Source organism: Ranitomeya imitator, chromosome 1 (genome assembly GCF_032444005.1).
Source record: "Ranitomeya imitator isolate aRanImi1 chromosome 1, aRanImi1.pri, whole genome shotgun sequence".
NCBI classification, from domain to species: domain Eukaryota; kingdom Metazoa; phylum Chordata; class Amphibia; order Anura; family Dendrobatidae; genus Ranitomeya; species Ranitomeya imitator.
Genome location: NC_091282.1, coordinates 226843759 through 226853720, shown reverse-complemented (window position 1 = coordinate 226853720; position 9962 = coordinate 226843759). Strand labels below are relative to the sequence as shown.

At 41.2% G+C, this 9962-nt stretch overlaps 1 protein-coding gene across 1 annotated transcript in view; it reads right to left on the bottom strand.

Annotated features, from left to right (window-relative positions):
• Positions 1 to 674: 674 nt before the first annotated feature.
• ZNRF3 (zinc and ring finger 3) overlaps positions 675 to 9962 on the bottom strand; it is a 163628-nt gene continuing 154340 nt past the window's right edge. The window contains exons 4-9 of the mRNA XM_069754424.1: positions 9450 to 9581; positions 9218 to 9328; positions 6950 to 7117; positions 5983 to 6085; positions 3983 to 5545; positions 675 to 840 (exon numbers count right to left, since the gene is read on the bottom strand). Coding sequence (XP_069610525.1) covers positions 815 to 840; positions 3983 to 5545; positions 5983 to 6085; positions 6950 to 7117; positions 9218 to 9328; positions 9450 to 9581 — 2103 coding nt within the window. The 3' untranslated portion in view covers positions 675 to 814. The remainder of the gene's footprint in view (positions 841 to 3982; positions 5546 to 5982; positions 6086 to 6949; positions 7118 to 9217; positions 9329 to 9449; positions 9582 to 9962) is intronic.

Below are 9962 nucleotides of genomic sequence, written 5' to 3'. Positions count from 1 at the left end.
TAACCAGACCAGTCCATTTTTCTATATATTGCTTATGAGCAAAAACTAATCTACTCATACATAAACACAGAGCATTCTAGAAATAGGGCATGAAAAAAAACATTGAAAATATATTTGCATTGCACAAATACATTCATGTAAAAAAAAATGATTACTGTAACATAAAAGTGGTTTTAGCTTATGATCATTACAAAGAATGCACCATAAATATAAACTGCAGCTATAACGAGTACAAATTAGGGCATTGTTTAGCAAAGGCTCAACTTAAATACAAAATAATTTGTCATTTAAAGAGGCAGATAAAAACAAAGTTAACCCCTGATCACTCTTCTTTTTGTGTTTTTTTTTCCTGGCTTCAAAGCCAAAAGATAAAAATAATATTAATATTTTCTTGTTCATTTTATTGAAAAAATATATATATCTCTTTTTCATCAGGAAACGACAGTTCTTGCGCATGTACAAACTCACAAGGAAAAAAAAAATATCTAAAAACACCAACCAAAAAATAATATATATTTATATATATATATATATTTATATATATTTATTTATAAAATAAAAGATTAAAAAAAAAATAATAAAACACCTAAACAAATAACACAGATTCTCCAATTGTTGAGTCCAGGGAATAAAGCAGGTAAAAGTGGTTGTATTGTGTGGCGGATTCCAGATCACAATGCATTGTTAAGTTAAACTTTCGGTAAAAATATTTAAAAAAAAAAAAAAAGTGATTTTTTTTATTCTTCTTTTATTAAAAGTTCAGAAAATATTCCACAAGATTTGATCTAATCCTAGTAGTTTGTATCCTTAGTGCTCAGTCTTTGTCTGTGGTGTGGAAGCCTGTTGATAAGGAATACAAAGCAGGAATATAAATTGCATTGGAAACTAATCAGTACAAAGATATCATGAAAAAAGTTTAAAAAAAAACACAAAAAAATGCTTTAAAAAAAAGTGATAGCAGAAGTGTAAGCTAGAAAAAAACACTACAGATCAGTAACAAGTATCAATCTAAGGCTCATACCCATTTGCGAGGAAAAAAAAACGGTCCGATTTCCGGACCGAAAAAAACGGACGAGTGCTATGCGAATGTCATCATAGTGTAATGCGATTTCCGTGCGATTTTTCCATGGAACATCCATATGACATGCGTATGCAATCCGATTTTAACATGAGGTTTTACATGCAGCCGTTCTCTGTATGGAAAAGCTCATGTTAAAATCGCATTATAAAATACAACTGTACACATTGTTTTAAAACAAAATAATCTTCAAAACATATACTTAGAATACATATATATTCCCACGCTCAAGAGTTCATCTGAGTTCATGCAGTGAGGGAGCGCAGCTTCAGTGACGTCACCACTAGTCTCTGAAGCTCCGCTCCCAGCATTTCATTCATTCCCCAGTAGTTTACAGCCGGGACGGTTGTATTAGTACTACTACCACTCTCGGTTGTAAACTGTATATACCCCAGATATGGATTACGTCGTGGGACTGACTGTACGCCGGACAGGTATATTGTTGGTTTGTTATTTTTTCGTTTATTACAGGAGATTGAGGTCGTCACATGGATTACCAGTAACAATAACATGGTCAAACAGTGTTTAGTGTTTTATTTCATTAAAATGCTTTATTCTGCATGTATGTGTGTTTATTTAACCCTTTACAAACTATACGATTAGTAATGGAGAGGTGTCTTATTGACATCTCTCCATTACTAAGCCAGGCTTAATGTCACGTTACAATACAAAGGTGACAGTAACCCCTTATTACCCCATATGCCAATGCTACATGGCAGTAGGAAGAGAAAGGCCAAGTGCCGGAATTGGCGCATCTTACAGACGCACCTTTTCTGGGGTGGCTGGAGGCAGATGTTTTTAGCCTGGGGGGGGAAGGGGAGGAGGTCAATATCCATGGTCCCTCTCTAGGCTATTAATATCTGCCCTCAGTCACTGGCTTTCCCTCTCTGGCAGAGAAAATTGTGCAGGAGCCCACACCATTTTTCTTCCGTGAAAGCATTCTTTTATTAAATACATACAGGTCCCAAATTTTACACACACACACATAGTACTAACAGTATGAGACACTGACATCTATACATCTAACTGTTCTGCAATGGTTTACTGTATGTAAACCATGTCTCCTATCCTGTTCGGCTTCTGCAATGATTTTCGGCTATTCTGCTATCTCTCTATGAAATTATAATATTATATATATATATATTTTTTTTTTTTTCTATGTGTATATATCTATTCCATTCTTAACATACCACTGTGATTTTACGATTTTACCGTACGCCGGGACATGAATTGCCGGCTTTTCAAAGACACCAGTGCGAGTGCTGTGCGATTTTTTTCTCGCACCCATTGACTTACTTTGGAGAGTCTCATCAGAGATACGCAGCAATACGCAGCCTGCTGCGATTTCTTTCTCAGTCCGATTTCAGCTGAGAAAAAAAATAGCAGATGAGGTGTAACTCATTGAATAACATTGGTCAGAGTGCAATCCGATTTTTTATCGCATTGCACTCGTCAGTATTTCTCGCAAGTGAGTATGAGCCCTAGAGCCTACAAAAAGTACACATATTGTTTACAGGACAGAATAGATACAAGCAAGACTTTAAGTAGAGGGGATGTTTCATGTCATCTTGACTATTAAAATACACATTGAGCTATCTTAACCAGGCTGGCAGACCACGGTCATTAATCGTCCAACGAAAAACTACATGCAATCGGCATTTAGTGATTTAGACACTTCAATGAGCAAAATATGACTGTTAATTATTGTTCTGTACACATAAAACGTCATGTTGTCGGCCGCACATCTCATGTTTCCAGAGGATGATGTGCTGCCGAGAACAGTGATTCTTAAGCAAGCAATCTTTAAGTGAGCCTTTTGATTTGTTTGTTGGGCGACTGCCATCTTGTATGGACAGACCACAAATCGGGAAACAAGGGTTCTTCGAAATGCATGTTTCAGATTATAGGCCAGTGTAAATGTGCACCAAGGCGGTATTAAAATAATGGCTATGCTGTTTGTCGCAATGATCTCTGATACTGCCTTGCCTTGAGTGATGCTGAGGGAGAATGGGGCGTCAGTGCTTTGTGGGGTGTACTTATAAGGTGCTGGGCAGCACACCTAGACTAATAGCTTCAGCGTGGCTAAGAACGATGTTAGAAGAAGAGAAATCTTCGGCACTCAATAAGTAAGAGTTTATTAATAGTCCAAGTGAAAAATAAAAAATAAAAACTAAATTGTTACTTATTGAGTACCGAAGATTTCTCTTCTTCTAGTATATTTTGCGTTTTCTTCTGAGCACCAAATTCTTTTTACGTCATGTTGTCGGCCGCACATCTCATGTTTCCAGAGGATGATGTGCTGCCGAGAACAGTGATTCTTAAGCAAGCAATCTTTAAGTGAGCCTTTTGATTTGTTTGTTGGGCGACTGCCATCTTGTATGGACAGACCACAAATCGGGAAACAAGGGTTCTTCGAAATGCATGTTTCAGATTATAGGCCAGTGTAAATGTGCACCAAGGCGGTATTAAAATAATGGCTATGCTGTTTGTCGCAATGATCTCTGATACTGCCTTGCCTTGAGTGATGCTGAGGGAGAATGGGGCGTCAGTGCTTTGTGGGGTGTACTTATAAGGTGCTGGGCAGCACACCTAGACTAATAGCTTCAGCGTGGCTAAGAACGATGTTAGAAGAAGAGAAATCTTCGGCACTCAATAAGTAAGAGTTTATTAATAGTCCAAGTGAAAAATAAAAAATAAAAACTAAATTGTTACTTATTGAGTACCGAAGATTTCTCTTCTTCTAGTATATTTTGCGTTTTCTTCTGAGCACCAAATTCTTTTTACAGTGAGCACCCCTTTTTTTTCTATAAGAAAGATGTTAGCCAGCATGTTTGTTTTTCAACTGCCTCTTACTTAAAACTAAACAAAAAAAAGAAAATTTAGCATAAAATTTTAATTCATTACCTGTGACATTTCCAGATACCTCTGTTGCGGTGTTTCGACACAGGGCACGTGTCTCCTCTACTAGCGTACAACACGGTCCTTCTTGGCAGTACAGTACCTCCTCCTCATCATCATCAGCCTCCATCTCCCAGGAGACATGACCCACACAATCTAAGCCACCCTCGTAGCCTGGATCCTCGGGAATGATGGGTATAGGTTGACTAGCCTCACACCCGGCCACTGCAGCTGCTGCTGCTGCCGCTGCTGCCTCTGCCAGGGCATACTGAATGCTGACTGCATAGTCCTCAGAGAAGCAGCTCCCATGATTTTCCTCATAGAGGCAGCAGGGCCGAGCAGAGTGGGCAAGCAGAGACCCCGGTTCTGTCCGGTGTAAAAGGCTGGAGGTAACACTGTACAAACCTCCACCAGGGGGTGCAGCTGTGGCTTGCTGGGGCTCAGTACCCATATATAAGTTTGTGCAGTCTGGACCAGGATCCCCAGCAGGCATTTGAAAACAACAATGACAACCCTTTTCGGGCCCCCGCAAGTCTCTTCCACCCCCTTGTGGGATGGTACAAGATGCTTCTGGGACTAACCCAGATGCCACAGCAGCCCCTCGGCGCTCTAGGGAAGAATTGCTGCTATAATTCATCTCCAGGCTGCAACTAGACAAGCGATCCCGAGAGCAAGAATTTGGGAAGGTCTGGTGAGGTCTACAGTCTGACCTACCTCTTCCATGTCCTGCTCCAACATCCCCCCCACATGCTATGGCATCCACTAATCCAGTCCTAGCAGGACTTCGACTCCTGTACACATATGGGTCAAAGTCACTACTGAGAGAGCTTCGAAAGGTGGAGCAGCTGCCGTATACTCCCTGGTTGCTGGCCTCTGTGCAGTCCAGCATGGAGTCGCTAGATGATGCATGTCCCTGTGCTGAGCTGGTGCTCGAACTGGAGCTACTGTCACTGCAGGGTACATCAGCTAAGTAGCCACTACATACTGAACGATGTTGGTGCTGACTATGAAGGTAACAGCTGCCACCAGTTGATGCAGGGGCCATGTGCATCATGGTAGGTGCAGTCTGGTATAGCAAATTAGTACCAGTCGGAAAGCCATGGTTCAAGCTCTTTTCTATTCCTCTGGGCATCTGACTAACGCTGACTGTTTCCTGGAGATGCGGGTAACTCAACCCCTGGAAGTAGTAGTGTTGGTACATGGTTTCATATTGAGAGTAACAGGTGGCAGTGTTGAAGCCTCTTCCTCCATATTTGGACCGACGAAAGCCATGACTAGCCTGAGGATATTGCGCGTGTTCCAGATCACAGTGATGGCCTGCCGTTGGCTGATCGATTGATACAGGCCTGTATCCAGCTAGGAAAGGAGGCTCCATCGGTCGCTCCACAGTGAGTACTGTGATGGGATTACCATGTGGGCCCATGCTGGTACGAGTTGGATATGCAGCAATAGGTCCAGTTCGTTGTACTCTTCCTGGGTAGTGGACTGGAAGAATGACTCTCTGTTGCTGTCGGCCTCGGCTGTTTGAGCTATCAACACACAAGCTGCCATGACCTCCTTTCTTTTGCTCTGTGGTGTAAAAAAAATTATATTTAAGTATCAACCACAAGCATTTTCTATATATAAGTCAATATGAGTCTGTAAGGTTATGCCTGAGGAACAAGAAGGACAGGTAAAACTGTATTTAACAAATACAAAATAAAACATAACTAAGCCAGAAGCATAACCTAAAGCTTCTTGACCCCAGTGCTAAATCTGTAACAGAGCCCCCATATACCTGCATCATTAAAAATACTCATGTCTTAAGGAGCCTCTGGGGACTTTCAGGGACCAGGTCCTGGATGTGACAATCACCGCTACATACCTTACAGCTATCCCACTGAATTAAACCTTCCATAATAAAATAGATATGTTTAGCTAAATATCAAAATAAGGATACTTTATTTAGGTGCGCAACCTGTACCATTTACTACGTGCAAAAGTCATTTTTGTTTTCTAACACTCACCTATAATATTGTGCCTGCAATGTGGACATGTATGATTCTGTAAAAGCCACGGGTCCACACATCTCTTGTGAAATCGATGTGTACAAGGAATGACTCTCAGCTCCTAGGCAAGACCAAAGAAAAATATCTTTAGGCGCAATGAAGACAACTAAAGGTGGTCATAAATATTAGTTTGACGTTAGTCAAACTTGCCAATTCAGGGGGTCGTTGCTGGACATATATCTGTCTGGGGGAGTCTCAACTCCCATGGCAGATTTGGGGAATTGCAAGGACAGCATGTTGGATTTCAGCATGGCCAAGCCTTTGTTCTCAGGAGATAAGCCGCCACCACCAGGTATCTAGCAGTGATTTATATTTCTCCTACTAAGAGCACATGCATGCTCAGAAAGACGCGAATATTGGCACATGGACAACATCTGCAAGGAGTTTGTATGTTCTCTCCGTGTTTGCGAGGGTTCCCTCCAGGTTCTCTGGTTTCCTCCCACATTCCAAAGACATACTGATAGGGAATCTGGATTGTGAGCCCCAATTGGGGCAGAGATGATAATGTCTGTAAAGTGCTGTGGAATTAAGGGCACTATATAAATGAGTAAAATCAATAAATAGCTATGCCAACAGCCTTGTTACCCCATCGAACAGTAAGCTTGTGTTTCCTAATTATTATTCAATCAGACACTACTCAATTGAGAGGTACTGAAGAATAAACATAACAATACCTCAACTGGATCAAAAAGAAACATTCAGACAAATCAAAACATTTTTTATAATGCAGCAAAAACTTTGTGACATTGATAATGCTATTACTCCCCATTATCTTTGATCTGTAAGGATATTGCCTACAATGAGTATTTTTTCAATAAATATCCAATACATGAAGTAAAAGTCTGCAATATATTTGTCAATACACTTGAAATGAGATAACGAACACATACAATAAGTATTCTATAATAACCATCATCAATCTTACCTCTCCATCAATATATTTTTCAAGGCATATGGCACAGTCAGAGGTGGAACTGCTACTCAACGTATCAAGGCCACCACAACTACCTTCCCGAGGTACTTTGCCCTTGGCCTTGAATTTTCTGGTCTCCATTTTTTCCAGTGCCTGAACTGCCATCCTGTTCATGGAGTTCTGTAAGAAGATCATTACCATGATTACTCCGATCAATTAGCCCTGGTCTGTTTTTCAGTGCACAGCATGCTATCCTAGCCTGGGTAGATCTTCTACAATGTCTTATGGTGGTAACTTTCAGAAACATAAAAAACAAATATGTCCGACAGTTATGTTTTATGACTGCAGAAAGTTTTCTAACAAAGGGGAAATTTGTTTTACCACTGTGATAAGGAGGTCTTTGCAAGTATCACCAACCGTCATGGCGGCGTCAGGGTCGGTGCAATCCACAGACTCTTACCCTCTTCCAACTTCATTGATAGCTATGATCAGCACAGAGTGACTTGGGTGTCAACTCAAAGAGCAGGTAGGTTAGCAACAAATCTTTGCTGGGCGAAGGTTTATTAATCTCCTTTAGTCACACATGCTGTGCGAGAACCAGTCATGTCTGTTCTCCTTCTATATATGCTGGCTTTGCTATGCAGATAATGGCAAATATAGTTAGTCTATCCAGGTGGACACAATCCTGGTTAACTGTTGGTTATTCCAAAGTTGTGGTGAGCAATGTTTGGTTAAGCCCTTCCTTTTCCCTTGGTGTCTTTATGTTACTTTGTTGCCTCACAGGCATTAATTTTGTTTGTGTGTTTCCTGGGAAAGTGCTGTGTGACTGTGCTATTTTGCCCTGTCTGTCTTGTTTTTGTTCTTCTCATACACTTAATAAATTAGTGCTACTCAGGAGCATAGTGAGAAATGAGACCAAGGAGTCCCCACCTTCAGGGGTAATCCTGGAGACAGGGATAACTAGGGTCCCCCTAGCCTGAGGGACAGCATAGGAGGCCATTTGTTATTCCACAGTTACATTGTGACAGATTTATAGCTGGATACTAAACTTCTTTTTCTGCAGAAATTAACATAATACCAAAAGCTAATAAACATCACTCAAGCTATGTGCACACGTTCAGGTTTTTTTGCGGTTTTTCGCGCTAAAAACGCTATAATAACTCATTACAAATGCATACATTATGCATTCTATCATTTAGAATGCATTCTGCATGTTTTGTGCACATGGATGCGTTTTTTTCCGCGAAAAAAACATAGCGGTAAAAAAATGAGCATGCTCATTATTTTTGCGGATTTTCTGCGTTTTTCCCGCAATTCTATGCATTTGGGAAAAATGCACAAAAAACGCACCAAAAATGCGGTAAAATCGCGGTAATATCGCGGTAAAAACACATGCGGATTTCTGGCAGAAATGTCCGGTTTTTGTCAAGAAAATTTCTGCAAGAAATCCTGACGTGTGCACACACCCTCAGGATGCAAAGTATACAATCTGAAGCCATATGGCGTTACTGGTTTATGCCTTAGACTACGTTTTGCGACGCAACGCACAACGCATGCAAAACGCATGCAAAAATGCATTGTTTTGTGCATCCATTTTTGGCCGATTTTGGATGAAAAAAAAATGCAACTTGCTGCGTCCTCTGCGCCCTGACGCTTGCGCCAAAAAAAGACGCATGCGTCACAAAACGCAAGACAACGCATGTCCATGCGCCCCCATGTTAAATATAGGGGAGCATGACGCATGCGTCGCCGCGGTTGCACCCGACGCACCGCAAATGTGAACGCAGCCTTATATGCCTCCAGCAAGGGAACTTAAAGGGGCTGTCCAGTGAAAACAAATTATCACCTATCAACAGGATAGGTGATAAGTTGCTGATTGATAAGGGTCCAACCACTGTGACTCGCACAGATTGGCAAAACGGGCAACTTTTATCCCAGATGGGACATTAGGATCCCTGTTACAAATGGAGCCACAGTAAAGTGCTTGACCACCGCTCGATTCATCTTTTATACGGAGGCTGGAAAAAGCCGAGTGCAAGGAACAGCAGCCTCATAGGGAAAGAATGGAGCGTGGAGGTCAGGCAAGCGCACTGACACTCCAAAAAAGGGCCCTGTTTTGCTGATAAGTGCAGTCCCAGTTGTCAGACCCTCATTGATCAACAAGATAACACTAACTCATTTTCATCGGACAACACCTTAAGTTCAGTATCTTGCTAAAACAAAAAGTAAACAAATGATAAATTTAGATACAATATCGTGTTAATATAACCAATTGAATACCTGACTTCTTCTTTGCTTTAATTTGATCTTGATAAGAAGGATAAGGCAGACCAGGGACACCACCACAAAGAAGGCCAAGAAGATGCCCATATCAAAGTATTCAGTAGGTTGCTGAAAAGAAAAAAGAAAACAATTACTGCCGAATACATTGAATCAAACCTTACGCTCCAACCTTAGGGCAGCCATGGCATTACAATCCACTTGACTATCACACCAGCATCATGATGCTTACCCGAGGAGGACGATGCTGAATTCTTGCTCGGGCACCTTTCTGCTTATTGACGATATTCATCAGTTTCATAGCATCAGTGCCTTTCATATATACAACTGGCCTCTTAAGTGGATCTTCCAAGCCTTGATTCAGCTGCAACAGATGAGCATTGTAAATAACAAAAACGTCTCATTTTCAAGACAAAACGTCAAAATTAACCATTGTTTACAATCATTGAGCTGATTTGTCTGAAGGGAGTCTGTCACACCCGAAGCGCGAAATAAACCATGTATGCAGACCCATAGGTCACTTAGCTCATGTAAAACTCATACCTGCGGTGTTTAATTGTACAGAAAAACAGTTCATTGTTCCTTGGTGCACACATGACGTGGTTTAATGCAATGTTCCACTCCTGTTAACCTGAAGTGAACCCCTGGTCCTGCACCTTTGCACTGACACTGCAGGAGGGATACAGGAGCACACACACAGTGTCAGTGCGGGCACGCTCTTATCTCTCGCTCCTGTCTTGTGGCA